At 36.2% G+C, this 17,477-nt stretch overlaps 1 protein-coding gene across 2 annotated transcripts in view; it reads left to right on the top strand.

Moving 5' to 3' along the window:
* The window catches only part of ZNF326 (zinc finger protein 326), a 36,074-nt gene that overhangs the window by 359 nt on the left and 18,238 nt on the right, over positions 1–17,477 (top strand). Inside the window, exons 2-6 of one of the 2 annotated variants that reach the window (XM_011956041.1) lie at positions 2,664–2,705; positions 10,680–10,715; positions 10,810–10,921; positions 13,034–13,439; positions 15,793–15,991. In XM_011956041.1, the coding sequence (XP_011811431.1) occupies positions 2,664–2,705; positions 10,680–10,715; positions 10,810–10,921; positions 13,034–13,439; positions 15,793–15,991 (795 nt within the window). The remainder of the gene's footprint in view (positions 1–2,663; positions 2,706–10,679; positions 10,716–10,809; positions 10,922–13,033; positions 13,440–15,792; positions 15,992–17,477) is intronic. The other variant, XM_011956042.1, reaches the window with a different exon arrangement.

Raw genomic sequence — 17,477 nt, 5'->3', positions numbered from 1 at the left:
GACGGAGACAGGAGAACTCGGTGCCCGGTAGGACGCGCCTAGAGCGCGAGAACCTCCGGGCTGGAGCCCCAGACTCGCCTTGGCCCCTGGTAGTGGAAATTGCCCCGACGTCTCCAACTTCCCGGTCTCGGCCAGACGGGCGAGTGCGGCCTCACCCACCTAGTCTCGCGTTCGCCCCGCAGGGCAGCGACCCAGACCGTCCGCTTAGTTAATCCTCAGCCTCGGGTTACTTCTTGCCAGATAGAATTTTCAGAGGCTTGTTCACAGTGATGTTTCTGGTTGTCCCGGTTTAAGATGAGTGTCTTTAAGTGATGTGTATAGATAAATATTTATGCAAATGGAAAGCAAGATGTTTCCTGGTTAGCAAACTGGGGTGTTTATCATCAAAAATTAGCTGCTTGTTAATCCCAAATTTGAAAAATTTATGTGAACCAAAGCACTTTTCTTTGGATCGTGTGTAGATGGGATTTAAGTTAGTCAGAATTTTGGCACAGCAAGCATCAAATGTCCTTCACATTTGGACCTGTACACAGCCTTGTAAGTGTTCGACCTATGAATTAAATAAACTGTATTTTAGCAGTACCTTTCAGTTGTCTCAGATACTAATTCTTTAAACCACTTTTACAGGGTCACAAAGTAATATTCATTTGGTCTTCACTTTTATTTTCAAACCTTGCTAGGAATTGGTGTCAAAATAAAGTGGTATGTAGTGACAGCATTAGGGAGACATGGGAAAGGACTTGTATGATTAAACTGGATTTAATCCTGAGTAACCAGGCATGCTTAAGTAAAACCAGTTCGCTAAGTAGGCTGTAAACCTTTGACCCCACCAAAAAAAATGATCTTTAAATGAGGTGTGATCTCAGCATATGTCTTACTCAATGAGCTTTTGATTTTTCATAAGATTTCATGCAACAAAGAATTAAAGCTTTCACATCTAGGTACAGATTTTTGAAAGGGGACTGGAATCGCCCTCTTGTAGATACTTTTCAGTTACTTTGAAATAGTAAATTTAGCTCTTAAGAGTAGCACACTCTTGTGGTTTTGTTTGTTTTAGTTGGACTTTGACCCATTTTGATGTAGATACCTTTAAACTGTGACTCTTTGGGCCGGGCGCCGCTGTAGCTCACGCCTGTAATCTCAGCACTTTGGGAGGCCGAGGCAGAAGAATCACTTGAACCTGGGAGGCAGAGGTTGCAGTGAGCCGAGATCACGAGCCTGGGCAACAAGAGCCAAACTCCGTCTCAAAAAAAAACACAAAAAACAAAACAAAACAAAAAAACCCAACAACAAAACAAAAAACTCCGAATACTTGAAGTGGCCAGAGTTGGGAGTGAAAATAAGGAATATATTATTGTATTTTCATGCTAAAGTTTGATGATAATGCCAACACCCAAGGTATAGCAGAAGCTAACAAAGTGGAAATGGGGCAGTGCAAACAGTTCTTTCCCCTCCCCACCCAAGGCAATAAGGGAATCCATTTTCTATAGAGAATTGAAAAACAATAATGAAACGTAGTATGTTTGCTTTCTATTAGTGCCATATGCCTACAGTTCTAAATAGTGTCAGTGAAAAAAATGCTAAACAATATTAGTGATGAAATATTCCCTCTCTCACTGTCCAAATACACCACTGCTGTATTTGGAAGATGGAATTTGACTAACGCCATATATGAATCTATTCCGGCGTAGTGTAGCAGGATTCTGTTGTATCCAGATGACCGCTATATTAAATTCTGTTCTTCCAGTATATATTTGTAAAATTAACTAAGTATGTATTTGTAAAATTAACTAAATAATTTAACAGTTGTTAAATTAGTTTTGACGAGGAAATTGGCAATATGGTTTTCAGTGATGACACATTCTGGATGAATATAGAACACAGTCATATACGTATATGCATATGCATGTCTCAGATGAGATCTTGAAATCTTTTTTTTTTTTTTTTTTGAGACAGAGTCACTCTGTCGCCCAGGCTAGAATGCAGTGGTGCAATCTTGGCTCACTGCAACTTCCGCCTCCTGGGTTCAAGTGATTCTTCTGCCTCAGCCTCGCTCATAGCTGGGACTACTGGCGCGCACCACTATGCCCGGCTAATTTTTGTATTTTCAGTAGAGAAAGGGTTTCACCGTAATGGATAGGCTGGTCTTGAACTCCTGACCTCGTGATCTGCCCACCTCGCCTTCCCAAAGTGCTGGGATTACAGGAGTGAGCCACCTTGCTCAGCCAAGATCTTGAAATCTTTAAAGAGCAAATTAAATGGTGAAAGAAATTAACTTAGCAAAAATGTCATGTTAGGTACAGTTCTCATGTCTTTGCTTTTGCATTATTTGATACATAATTTAATCTTTCTTCCTTTTGTTACTTGGTACAAATCAGTGCTGAATCCCCTCTTTTGGCTATTACTATGTATCAGGTGTTGTAAACTAATGTTTACCATACTTTGGATAATAAACCTACCATTTGGGGAGACAGTGAAAAAAATAGAGATACTTTTTCCCAAATGGAGTATTGGTAATTATTTGTTTTAATTATTCTCAATTTTGCAGATAATTGGGTTAATGTCATTTTAAAAATTGTACTTGTTTTTGACTAGATGGGTATATACTTTTGAACTATTGCTAATATCACACTAATTCCTTTTTGTTAAATGTGTCTTCATAGATTACACACACTCCTGCAGGAATACTTATCAGGGTTTTAATGGTAAGTATCCTCTTTCAGCTTTTCTCTTCATGCCCATAAAAATATAGTATCAATGTAAAAAGCCAGTTCTACCTATTTCAGTCCTTGTTTTGGTTCTTGATATATCACTTATGTGTTAATATTGTCTTACCATATATAGTATTTGAATTGGGGAATTTGCTATCAGAAAATGTTAGGGGTTATTCACGTTAGTTTAATATATTTTTTTTTTTTGGTCCATTTTGTTTGAATTGTGATCATTTTAATGTGTTCCAAAGGGCCTAACTACATTCTGTGTGATGAATCACAAGACACTGGTTGAGTTATTTTGGTTGAATTAGAGGCTTTGATATTGAGTAATGTAGACTAAATGGATTATTGGCTTGGTTCTATGTAGCTTGTATTGTAATGTATTTTGACCTTGTTTTTGAGGTCATTTTCTTCAGTGTGTCCAAATGTGTTAGTATATAAAGAGCTGTCTAGAGGAGCACATAAAGAAGCTTGATTGTTTATTGACATGAGCATGACATTAGACTTGTGACTATAGAGCTAGATAGAATCATGAGAGGTATGTAGAATACAATTGGATGTCATTTTGATAGTTATTAGAGTTAGGGCCCTGCCACACAAGATAATAATACGAAAAAGATCAAAGAACAATTAATACAGGTTAAAAAACATATGAAGGACTTGAGGGAGTGGCATTAAATATCCTGAGTGCCAGAGATGTAAAATCCAACTTTCGTACAGAATAGAATATATTCGCAAAGTAAAACTGAAGCAAATGTACTACTAAAGACTATGCCATTGATGGGAATAATCACTGAACAGTTGATTTTTATTTTACCGTCTTTGAAGATTAAGTTTGGATTTCATGTGGGCTAAAAGGGCTTAGCATATAGGGAGTTAGTACTGAAGAATATATTTGTGAGCTGGAAATTGAAAATTACCAAAGGAAGTTTAATTTGCATCCACATGTAGGTTATATTGAAAACTGGAAAATTAACGAGAAAGCCGTTTCATAAGTTTTGATATAAAGATTTTAAGGCCTTGAACTTGGGAGGTGATAGTAGTAATCTTAAAAATGAAGAGCAAATTAGCAGAACTTGCAGGCTGACTAGTAATGGGCAGAAAATTGAGAGGGTTGAATAAAGACGAATCCAGAATTTTAAACTGGAATGTAGGACTAGTGCTTTTACAAGGGAGAGGGGGAGGGGAAGGGGAAGTGGGAGATAATTTGTAATGATAAAAGGCCATCTAGGATTTACTGGACAGTTGGATTTAATGTCTAAACATAGGACTTGAAATGCAGACTCATGCAGGGCTAGACATTTATTTATTATACGGTGTTGCAAAAAGATCTAATATTATGACTTTTATTTTTTTCTCCTAATTTTAGTTATAATAGTGATTCTCATCTGAGGGTGATTGTTGGAATCTCCTGGGGAGCTTTTTCAAAGTCTCTGTGTTCAGACATAGCCTATACCTCTTGAATCTTAATTTCAGTGCAAGTGGTCTTTGGCTGTGTATGTTGTGTAAAACCACTCTGATTTTGGAAGGCACCTCTGATTAAAGGCCAATGCTTGACAGTACTTCTAGGTCTAGATTATTTATATTTTACAAATGAGGAACTTAATTTCAGGGATTTTATTTGACATTGTTCAGCGAATATTTATTTAGTGCCTGCTGGGCATCAGATATCGTTCTAGGAGGTGGGAATATAGCAGTGAACAAAATGGACAAATATTCCTGCCTTTGTGAGGCTTTCAGTCTAGTGGGATGAAATAGTAAACAAGATAAGAAATAATATATATGTCATAATTTAGTCCACAGGGGAAAAAAGGAGTAATATATATTGTATGTTAGATGATGATCATTGCTAGGGAGAATAACAGAGAAGGAGGATAAATGTGTGTGTGTACTTGTATGTGTTGCAATTTTAAAGTCTCTGGGGAAGGACTCACCAAAAAGATGACATTTGAGCATAGATTTAAGATAGGTGAGTATGTAAGCCATGAAGCTATTTTTTTTTTTTTTTTTTTTTTTGAGACGGAGTCTTGCTCTGTCTCCCGGGCTGGAGTGCAGTGGCTGGATCTCAGCTCACTGCAAGCTCCGCCTCCCGGGCTTACGCCATTCTCCTGCCTCAGCCTCCCGAGTAGCTGGGACTACAGGCGCCCGCCACCTCGCCCGGCTAGTCTTTTGTATTTTTTAGTAGAGATGGGGTTTCACTGTGTTAGCCAGGATGGTCTCGATCTCCTGACCTCGTGATCCACCCGTCTCGGCCTCCCAAAGTGCTGGGATTACAGGCTTGAGCCACCGCACCCGGCCGTAAGCCATGAAGCTATTTAGAGGAAGACTTACAGGCTTTAAGAAATAAACAATGCGTAGGTACCAAAAAGCCAAAAATATATTTTATTGTTAGCACTGTATTTTCTAGGAAGTGAAATGAAGTAGAAGGCATTGGAAAACATGGCACGATACAGGTTTTCCCCACACTATTTCTTGGAAGGAATATGTGTTTCCAGTGTCTCCATATTTTCCTTCTTGCTTCATAATACTTTTTATATAAATAGCATATAGAAAAAGGGGAGAGAAAAGGGTGCGCTAGCTCATGCCTGTAATCCTAGTGCTTTGGGAGCCTGAGGTAGGAGCACTGCTTGAGGCCAGGTGATTGAAACCAGCCTGGGCAACATAGTGAGACCCTGTCTCTACAAAAAAATTTTTTAAAAAAATTAGCCAGGCATGGTGGTGCCCCCCCTATAGTTCCAGTTACTCCAGAGGCTGAGATGGGAGGATTGATTGAGCCCAGGAGGTGAAGGCTGCAGTGAGCTATGATTGTGCCACTGCAGTCCAGCCTGGGTGACAGAGCAAGACCTTAACACTGGCTTGACTAGAACAGATGATTTTTTGCTGAGCAATCTTAAGACAAGGTTAGAGTGTTGAGGTGTAGCCAGAAAGCATTGAAAATCAAAGATAATTTGCTTATATATCAGAAGCAATAGCAAGTGAAGACCTGAAAAAGTTGAGGGAGTAAACAGTGCAGGTTCAGGGGAATGAGCATTCCAGGCAGAGGGAACAGCAGCTGCCAAAATGGGTATACACCTTGTGTTCTAGAAACATCAAGGGACCTGGTGTTGTAGGAGTGGAGTAAACAGGGGTGTATAAAATTGATAATGAAGTTAAGAGGTGATGAGGCAGATCATGTAGGGCAGGGTTTCTCAAATTTCTTACATTTTGGACTGGGTAATTTTTTGTTGTAGGGGGATGTCCTGTGCATTGTAGAACTTTTGACAGCCTCCTTGGCCTCTATATGCTAGATGTCAGTAGCATCTGCCCCCTAGTTGTGACATCCAAAAATGTTTCAGACATTGCCAATGTCCCCAGGGGGTGCAAAATCTCCCCTAGTTAAAACCACTGGTATAGGTTCTTATATGTTATTTTAAGCTTTGGCTTTTACTTGGAATAAGAGGAAGCCATTGGAGGTTACTGAGCATTGAACATGATTAAACTTACATTTTATCAGAATTATTCTGGCTATTGTCTTCAGAATAAACAGCAAAGGAGCAAAAGTGGAGCAGGAAAACCAGTTAGGAGACTTTTGCAATAACCTAGGTGGTAGATGCTGGTATCTTGTATGTAGGGTGCTGGTAGTGTAGACTTGCTAAAAAGTAGTCCCACTCAAGACTTAATGTCACATAGCTAGTTATTTTGGTCATAGGTCAGTTTTTAATTTTTTTTTTTTTTTTTTTGAGACGGAGTTTCTCTCTTGTGGCCCAGGCTAGAGTGTAGTGGCGCCATCTCAGCTGACTGCAACCTCCGCCTCCTGGGTTCAGGCGATTCTCCTGACTCAGCCTCCTGAGTAGCTGGGATTACAGGCTCCCACCACCACGCCTGGCTAATTTTTTTTGTATTTTTTAGTAGAGACGGAGTTTTACTATGTTGGTCAGACTGGTCTTGAACTCCTGACTTCAGCTGATCCACCCACCTTGGCCTCCCAAAGGGTTGGGATTACAGGTGTGAGCCACCTTGCCCAGCCCATAGGTCAGTTTTTTCCCCCCAGTATTTTGCAGCTGCTTCTTTGTGTTTAAATTAAAAATGAGTTTTAGCATTTTTGAGCATGTGTTTGATTTAAATTATTAGGTCAGTTTTATTTTTGTTGGTGAATTATTTTCATTTAAGAGCTACTACTATGTTCTCACAGTTTTATTTATTTATTTATTTTTTGGAGACGGAGTCTAGCTCTGTCGCCCAGGCTGGAGTGCAGTGGCGCGATCTCGGCTCACTGCAAGCTCCGCCTCCCGGGTTTACGCCATTCTCCTGCCTCAGCCTCCTGAGTAGCTGGGACTACAGGCGCCCGCCCTCTCGCCCGGCTAGTTTTTTGTATTTTTTAGTAGAGATAGGGTTTCACCGTGTAGCTCAGGATGGTCTCGATCTCCTGACCTCGTGATCCACCCGTCTCGGCCTCCCAAAGTGCTGGGATTACAGGCTTGAGCCACCGCGCCCGGCCCACAGTTTTATTTTTAAAAGTGATTTTAAAATTCATTTTGGTGACTGGAAGAAAAATTTATATAAAAGCAGTCATCTTACAGAATCTATAGCTGTATAACTACACTGTATACAATATAAAGACTTTTCCTCCTGTTTAAATGAGTAGTAACAGTTCTATGAGCAATCAACCAGAATCATTGCTATATAAAGGTACCTTTATTAATTTTTGTACATTTCAGAGTATCTAACACATGCATGGTTAGTGTGCAATAAATGTTAATAATTTTGATTATAGTGAAATAAAAATAGAATAAAAAACTGAAGGTTTTAGTGTTCAAAGGCAGCCAATGCTAACTCAAAATAGAAACTAGCAGAAATAAAACATAAGATTTTTTTCTCTGTGTACCTGACTAAACATAATCTTATTTTTAAATATGAGGCCTTAGAGGAAAACTTTCCATTTTTAAAACTTTATTTTAATCTTAGAATTATCCTCTAATGTATGAGCATATATTTTACTATATACTTACCAACTTTATCACAAAAAATTAACGATTTTATTAATCTGGAACTGTGTTGTCCAGTTTGGTAGCTGCTAGCCACGTTACTATTTAGCACTTAAAACATGGATCGTCTGAATTGAGATGCTCTGTAAGTGTAAATTACACACCAGATTTGAAGTCTTCAAATGAAAAAAGCAGTAAAATATCTCCATATGTTTTGTGTATTGATGCACTTTTTGTACTGTTATATTAAAACCCATTAGTATGTCTTGTACTTTGAATGGATCTTTTTTAGCATATATTATTTTGTAATATCGACATTATTTGGAATGCAGATTTTCCAAATATTGATAAGTTTTATGGCACAATATTTAAAAAATCATATTCAGTAATACCACCACCAACCTTATCAGAAAGTCTTTAAGTATTGGGAAGCTGTCAAGCTCAAGGTGGTAGATACAACTTTTAAAAAATTCTCATGTTCACTTAAAAGCATGAATTTTATCATTGACAACAAATAATGTCAGCTGTTTTCGTTAAAACAATGGTTTCACTTAGTTCATTTTTTTTTTTTCCTTTGAGACGAGTCTTGCTCTGTTGCCCAGTCTGGAGTGCAGTGGCATGATCTTGGCTCCCTGCAAGCTCCGCCTCCCGTGTTCACGCCATTCTCCTGCCTCAGCCTCCCAAGTAGCTGGGACTACAGGCGCCCACCACCACGCCCGGCTAATTTTTTGTATTTTTAGTAGAGACGAGGTTTCACTGTGTTAGCCAGGATGGTCTCGATCTCCTGACCTCGTGATCCACCCGCTTCGGCCTCCCAAAGTGCTGGGATTACAGGCGTGGGCCACCATGCCAGGTCACACTTAGTTCATTTTTAAGAAAATATCTGCCAAATGCCCAAATCTGAAAACCATCGTATTTGTCTGTCAGTCTTTCTAGTAAAAAGAGTGTTCCTTGTAAAAAGTGGCTAATTCACAAACCAAACACTTGCACAGTAGCTTTTCCTGGGAGAGCTATGGTACTTTGGTAGGCAGCCAAATTGCTTGATATGTTCTTCCCTTTCATTACAGAGAATATAAAAAAAGGTGTACTTAAAGGTCATGTTTTAATAAAATTGATAATTCTTACTGCTTCATCAAGGACATTCTGAGGAGAAATTGGCATTTGTATTTTAATATTTTTACTGTGAGCATGTAATGTTAAAGAATGTAATGACTACCAGTACAATCTGTTGCCACTGCCTTGATCTGTGCTAGGTCACCAGCAGTTTTATCCACCAGTGCTTTTGCACCTTCTGTGCAAGTGTCAACTCTGTGAAAAAGGCAAATAATGTTCAGGTGTTATTTATAAAAATATTTTGACCTTGTGGATCCCCAGAAAGGTTCTCAGCAACTCCCAGTGGTCAGCAGCTGCCTTGACAACTGCTGTTCTAAGATAAAAATTGGACTTTACCACAGGACCAGTAAATTTAAGATGAGACCACAAATGGCAGAGTAAGGCAGAGTATCACAAGCACCACGTGAGAGTTATAGGCTTTTGTGAATATTCAGAAGAAAGATGACACTCAGCTGAGAGAGTATCAGTAAAAGTTTTCTTGAATGTATTAGTATTTGAAATGGACTTTAAAAGATTAGAAAGTTTCAATAGGCCACTATTTAGGGTAGTAGAGGAAAATATTTCATGTAGAAGCCATAGCATGAGACTAGACAAGAGGGATATCTATGGAATTTTGGGAAAATCATTTCATCTCTTTGGACTTCAGTTCCCCATATCTATAAAATTAGAGGATTCATTTTGAACATTTAGGTTGCTGCCAGGTTTAAAGTTGGATGACTTTGAGTACTATTTTTATAAAGTTGTTATTGTTGTCATTATTGTTAGGACTAGAGATATTTAAATGATTATATAAAATTTAATGTTTTAAAAATATAAAATTAAGGTATTTACTCTGTGTGTACCATTGTATTTATTTGTGTATCGCATTTGGGGAGGATAGTAATGAGGGATTTTTAAAGTACTTTATAGAAAACAAATTGTAAATGTTTGTTTTACTTTATGATTTTTATAGTCATCCTGAATTGATTTTGTTACCTCTTTTGTTGTATTTATTTTTCATATCAGAGGTTGGTATATAGGCAGAATTGCAGTGTAATAAAATAGACAATATGCTTATTGTGTATTAGTTATTTTTTTTTTTTTTTAGTGTTCACATTGCTAGAATTTGCATTCATTTGTTGAGTCATCATTTATAGGCACCGTGCCATAGATTGGTCTCACTCTGTGATTTTACTGTTTAAAAATGTCTATTTCAATTACTGTGAACAAGGCTAATTGGAAACGTGGCTGCTTCTGAGTTTTCAGACATTTAGAGAGGAGTTAGATGCATAAAACAAGTATAGTCTACTGCTGTCATATAGGACAAAAATTTCCCCTTTGACATTATTAAATGCTGACTTTTCTTAAGAATAGGAATGATGTATCATTAATTATATATGCTATAGTGCTTAATACAAGGCCTTATAGTAGTCCCCTAGTCAAATAAATATTGGTTAAATTGAAAATAATTCTGTGGCCAGGTGCAGTGACTCATGCCTGTAATCCCAGCACTTTCGGAGGCCAAGGCGGGTGGATTGCTTGAGCCCAGAAGCTCAAAACCAGCCTGGGCAACACGGTGAAAGCCCATCTCTATCAAAAACACAGAACTTAGCCAGTCTCATAACCAGTCTCAAAAGAAAATCAAAAAAGAAAATAATCCTAATGTAGAACTTTTAGTTGAAAATATGTTTTTCTTTGAAATATCAGGCTTTTTTTTTTTTTAAGCAAATTTGATTTAGTAGCTTCTCATCTTTGTGTTTTTCCTTTCAGCATTTAGTGTGAATTTAGTTTAAATGTTAATGGTAAATTATTATCTCAGGAGATAGATAAGAATATCTTGTGTTTTGTGCAAAGATCCCTGAAGAAAATGGTGTATTTTACTGACAATTTCTTATTGACTCTCTTTTAGGAATGGATCGTGATTATGGCCCTGGATCTTACGGAGGTCTGGCATTCAAGGATATTTATCTAAAAATTCTTCTTTTGAGTGCCAGTAAAGGTGAGCATCATATAACTTTTTTCTTTTTAAACTCTTATAGGGATGGATCGTGACTATGGCCATGGATCCTATGGGGGTCAGAGATCCATGGAGTCCTACCTAAACCAGTCATATGGCATGGACAATCACAGTGGTGGTGGTGGGGGTAGCAGGTAAATTGCTTAATCATTTGGCCAAATAATTAGACAACTATAAGATTCTGGATATATTAAGTATTCTTTAGGCATGTTATGATACTTGAACTTCACTGTTTGCTATTGAATCATCACCTTAAATGTTTAAAGGTGTTAATTAATGGGATAAAATTTAAATCAGGATTACTGGCAGACATTATTTTAGGAAAACACCAGATAACTATATCATGTCAATACAATAGAGTAAGATACTCTGTTTTTAGCAGTGAACTTTTTAAAAATTCTTTTACTTCTAACTTCTTGTCAATCAAAATATCCTGAAAAATGATATAAAAATGTTATTGAAAATATTATTTATGAAGCTTTTTCTTAATAATTAAAAAAATATTTTCTAATGTGGGGTGCTGTGTAAATTAGCAAAGCAGTCTAACTAGAATGGATTTTACTGAAACAGTCTAACATTTGCTTTCTAAGAAACATTCAAGACATATTCCTTTAATTCTAATTTTAAAGGAAGAGCATATTGCAATAATATAACTATTTTTAAAATTATGTTCAGGTTATTTATTGGCAGGTACTACTTACACCAAAGCACTTGTGCTCTAGGCTAGGAGCGTTGTATTAAAGCCATGAATACTATACCTTTGACTAGTCTAGATTGTATTTATATTTTACTGTTACTACTGTATAAAGCTTAAACCTACTTAACTTTAAGTAGGTTTAAAGCTTTAAGGTTGACCATATTTCAGGAGAAGGGGTGTCTACTTTTTGAGGCACAAAGGTTCCTGCTGAATATAAGTAAAACTAGTTAGTAGACATGTGAAACAGTCATCCTTCTTCATAAATTGGAGGATCCGGATTCCTTAATGATGGACTGAATGATGCTTACTTTCCTCCTTTCTGCTTCCAGTGTGCCACTATGATTTATAGTAAAGAAAAATTAAGAAAGTGAACAGTTGCAACTGTTTTGCTTATGTGATAGATGTTCTGAAAAATGTAGTTGGAAATAGGAATAATTTTTATATGGTTACTAGGATTCAGAAGTAAATAGTACCTTCTATTTAGTGATCTGTAAATAATTGAAGTAATGTAACAATGTTTTAATATGTCAGTTATTGCCCTTTTATATTGTGAATGTAATGTGCATAAGCTATTTCTGTAGATGTTATTGTTTTATCTCATGTGTAATTGTGGGTCTTTATAAAATTGTGTTGTAAGATATCAAGCAACTTTTGTAATCCATGCTTTGGGTTTGTGAGAAGGAAGATGATTTATTTCTTCTGTTAACTCTCTTAAAACCTCGAGGAGACTGTGTGCTCCCTTTTTAAGGATAGTTTTATGTGATAATTTCCTGAAGGATATAATTTTTCAAATAATTGAGTATATTATAAGATGTATTCTTTTTCATCTGCCTTGAAAATTCATGTGCAGAGGGTATATGTTGGTGATCTTTTACTTTTATGTTTTATCTGTTTATCCTTCTAGATTTGTTAGATTTTCTAGTCTATAAGTAAAAAGTGATTGAGGATTGATTAATTGACCTTGGCTGAAGTTTGGCAGATTGTCAAATTTTTATAACCAGAGATAATTCCCCAAATTTTGACTCCTACAGACACAATGAAGCAGTTTGTGATATAGATTATTGGGAGTGCAAAAGGATCTCTCTGTGTCACAAATAACCTACATCTAAGTAGACTTCAATTTGTGTCCCTATTGAAAGCCAAAATATTGTAAATGTTTTGTAATTTTTAATAATAGAGATAGATTCAAAAAAGTTTGAATAGTTTGTGAACTTTAGCAAATGACCTTTTCCAAGACTAGGGCTGGGCTTAAATAATGACAGACAAATCTTTTCTTCTTCATAAAATAGAAAAGCTGCTAAGAAGCAGATTTTTAAGCTAAGTTTTACTAAACTCAATTCATGTTTAGAATCTGACTCAGATAGCTTTCTATCTGGTCTCACGTTGAACTGCCCAGCCCTAATCAAGTGTGAACAAAAGTAGAACTGTGCAAACCAGTATGATATAAATGAATTTTAGTTGATAAATGTCATCTGATAATTTGTCTTTTGAATTGTCTAACATTAGTAAGCTTACTTTTGTTTTTTCCCTCACTGTGCAACTTTTCCAGGTTTGGACCTTATGAGTCTTACGACTCCAGGTCTTCTCTGGGTGGGCGAGATCTGTACAGATCTGGCTATGGTTTTAATGAACCCGAACAAAGCCGCTTCGGAGGTAGTTATGGTGGTCGATTTGAGAGCTCCTACCGGAATAGCCTTGACTCTTTCGGAGGTAGAAACCAGGGCGGGTCTAGCTGGGAAGCACCTTACTCCCGTTCAAAATTGAGGCCTGGGTTTATGGAGGACAGAGGAAGAGAGAATTACTCTTCCTACAGCAGTTTTTCTTCACCCCATATGAAGCCTGCACCTGTAGGCTCTCGGGGGAGAGGAACGCCTGCTTATCCTGAAAGTACGTTTGGAAGCAGAAACTATGATGCTTTTGGAGGACCATCAACAGGCAGAGGCCGAGGCCGAGGAGTAAGTACAACAGAATCTTTTCAGATTCTTTTCACTAGTCACTCTTTTAAACCCTTTCAAGACCATCGCTTTCAACTAGAATAAACACTGTTCATCCCAGTGTATTTTGAAGCAAAAGCTGAGTCATAAACATAATTTTTAGGTTGACTGTAAAAGTTTTTCCAGCACCTCAGAAAATAAGTGGCAGTTTGAGATGATCTTAAAGTTGTGCCAAATCTCCCTTTATTAAAAAGGTGAGGCTGTTAGGTTTGGTCTAAAAGGGGTTAAAAGGAGTTGCATTTTTCCTTGTAAACACTAGCAGTTTTGCTGGTGGAATAGTTTGTGGATTATTGTGAAAGGTCACTGAACCCTTTTTGAGTTTTTGAGTAGGTTAAAGGTGCAATGTATGATAAAATGTTTATACTTTGTTGCTAAACTCTAGCAAGTAGAATTTCTTCAAAGCTCCATGTTTCACATTAAACACAAGAGACTAAAAGTTGATGATAGATCAGGATAGCTTAGCCATGTTTATGTGGTGAAGAAGTTGATGTGTATAATAGATTGTACTATGATTTGTGGTCAGTGTAATTTTGCTAACTCACTCTTACAATATGTCCAGTTGCTGGTTGTTTAATTTTCCCTCGTGTTACTAGTTTTACTCTTGAGAAATAATTTCCACCTGTACAGATACGTTTATGATTTCTTCTTAGGAAGTAATATTTTGTAAATTATTGCTTAAATGAGTAAATATACTAGTCCACAATTGTTTAACGTTAGGGTGCATAGTGTAAACATTATGCTTTATGTTCTTAGGTCACTTGATTGACATGAAATTTTACCTAGTGTGTGTAGATTGTGGGGTTGTTATATAGTCTGATCATTTAAAGAGTGTTGTATTTTTGTTATAATGTAAGAATCCTTTTAAGTCAGCTGCTCTTAATATTTTCTTTGCAGAGGAAAGTATTTCTAGTAAAAAATGTAGTAGGGTACATACACGTTTTTGACTGGTTATTAACCTTTGGTATGTCAGTGTAGCTTGTTATACTTGTGTAGAAATTTTGCATTTTTAACAGTTGCTCTTTACTTATGTAAAAATGCATTGCACCTTTAATGTGTAATTAAGGGAGATTTTCCTGATATGACTTTTTAAATTACCTGGAAACACAACTAGGTTAGATAGGCATTCCTAAGCATAGTATACAAATGTAAACACCTTATACATTACAGTCCCACTATATACTTCATGATCATAGGTTAATTGAAAATAGTTGGGATGACAGGCTTTGGGTTTTGAATTGAAAATCCATTCTAGTTTGAAAATTTGGAAAACACTTAATATTTTCCATGCTGTATATTATTTTAGGCAAAGTGTGTTTTCTTAATGAGGCTTCAAAAGTAAATTTCGTTTTCCTAATAGTAAAGCAAGTATTCTTGTACTTTGTATTTACCATTCTAGTCTGAATGGACTTTTCTTTCTTTCTCCTGTTAGTGAAGTAGATGAGCCAATAGGACCTACATTTTAAATCTTCACTTGTACAATTTCCCTTGGGTCCTTCTCTTCAGATTACTCCTCCATCTTTATCTTCTAAAAGTAAGAGTAGCAGAGTAAATTTCTGTGGACATGTGGCCTCTTGGTGTAGATTTGGATAATGACAAGAGAAGAGGAAGGGACACAAAGAGTCGTTTGGTTGCATGACTCTTCATCTGTAAACTTTTGTTTCTTGGGCTTCGGGGTCAGAAAATGTTTCTCTAGGTAAGAATGTGAATGGAACGTCAGATGCAATTCTTTATCTGAAGTGTGTCTTGGAAGTTGATGCATGGTTATGCTTTAACTCTCCTATTTCATACTAATGTTCCATCTCGCCTTCTCATTCCCTTTTTCAACAGGGAGAATACTAAATGATTTCTGGATCTTTTTTACTTCAAACTACAAATATGGTCTTCTTTGTGTATCTTAGTTTTAAGCCAGGTTTTAGTAAAATAAAGATTTCTTTTAGGGTCTTTTCATGGGAAAACATCAATTAGGAACTCTGAAGAGGAGTTGTCAGAGAGTTGTACAAGTGGTAACATTTGGACAGGCACATATGTTGTCTATAATCTCAAGTAATTTTGAAATGTAAAAGTAAAAACATAGGTAGCAAATATTCATTATTTGTTCTACTGGAAATAAAAATACTAATTCAATGGATTTGAGTTTATGTAATAATTTACAGAGTTTTTCAGTGTGTTTTTTCAGAATGGACATGTAAAATTTAGTTACATTCCAGGGAATTTTCAGGTGAAAATTAGTAGATAGTTAACATGAAAATTTTATATGAATTCATAGTTTTTCTTGGACAATATGCTAATACTTATTGATTTCACAAATTTACAGCATATGGGTGATTTTGGAAGCATTCATAGACCTGGAATTGTTGTTGACTATCAAAACAAATCCACCAATGTGACAGTTGCTGCTGCAAGAGGAATAAAGAGAAAAATGATGCAGCCATTTAATAAGCCCAGTGGAACCTTTATCAAGAAACCCAAACTAGCAAAACCTATGGAGAAGATAAGCCTCAGCAAATCACCCAGTAAGTAAGAAAACATAATTGCTATGATTCAGGATACTTTTTATTTTTTTTAATTCCATACTTTTAGGTAATTTTTTCATGTTTATATACCAAAACTACTTAACAGTTGTTTGTGATTGTAGAAATTAGATCTGTAAATTCCCTATTGCAGTTAATAATTGGTCATGAATACCCAAAGATCCTTTAAAAATGCACATACCCTGGTCCGTTCCTTTTTCCTGAATCCTGTGTGGTTGTGTATCAAACCCTCTACAGCCGAGAAAACAGGCATAGAATAGATAAATAATTTGCTGCCTAGGTCAAACAACCAGTAAGTGGTAATGCCAGGATATATTCCAGAGCAAGTAATGCTCTAGAAATCCTGTTCTTAAACCTCCCTATGATTGTAACAGAAATTTGCTTTGTATTCATTTTTCCCTTTTATTTTAAAATAACTTTTTTCCCTGATTATAACATTATAGACATTTTATTATGTAATATTTGAAAAAACTGAAATTGCAATGTTAGATTCTTTCCTCAACATATATTTTCTATAATATAAAATTTGAGAAAAGTTTAAAAATTGTACTTAAATTACTTTCTCATCATGCCTTATTGTTTAATAAGAAACAATATTCTGGAATTTCTGGAATTCCTGGAATTCTGGAAACCTGATACTAAGCCGAGTATGTGTTGTCGGGATACCTTTAACAGTGTGTCAGTTGATAGACTGTTATGTATCAAATTTGAAATTTTATTAGACGTTACTATAATAGAAAATTCAGTTGATTCTCTTGGGACCTATTTCAAAGATATATTTTCTGTGTATGGTTAAATATTGCAAAAGTTTGATAAAGAAACTGATTTGCCATTACAGCAGATAATATGTATCCCTCCCCCATACCCTCTTTTTTATATAACAAAACTTGAGAATAGTGTTATATAGCTAAGAATGAAACTCAGATTCTTTAGTTAAATTATGACTTCTCTGCCAGGTGTAAAATGGGCATTTAAAAAGATGATTGCTGAATTTTCCTCAATACAAGGTCTTGCTATGCTATAGTATAGACTATATGACTTTATAGAAAATTAGTAGGAAAGGAACCCTATTCTGTCACTTGGCTAGAAGTACAACATGTCATAGTTTTAGCATATGAAAGGAAGATTAAATTACTTATTTGAGGTAATATATAAATAAGTAGATTTTTCAAAGGCCATCCAAAAGGATAAGCAGGGCATAAAAGGAAAAATTTAAGGGCAAATAGTTTTTTTTTTTTAAGTATAAAGTTAAATGTATTACAAGAAAGAACCTGCTCACAATGAGATACCACTCCATACCCACTAGGATAGTCATAATAATAAAAGGAAAATAACAGGTGTTGACAAGGATATGGGGAAATTGGAACCTTCACACATTACTGATGGGAATGTAAAGCAGTGAAGCCACTGTGGGAAGCAGATTGGTGCTTCCTGAAACAATGAAACATAAACTGCCCATATAATCCAG

The sequence above is a fragment of the Colobus angolensis genome, unplaced genomic scaffold (genome assembly GCF_000951035.1).
Source record: "Colobus angolensis palliatus isolate OR3802 unplaced genomic scaffold, Cang.pa_1.0 Scaffold41, whole genome shotgun sequence".
NCBI classification, from domain to species: Eukaryota; Metazoa; Chordata; class Mammalia; order Primates; family Cercopithecidae; genus Colobus; species Colobus angolensis.
This window is presented reverse-complemented; position numbering and strand designations above follow the sequence as displayed.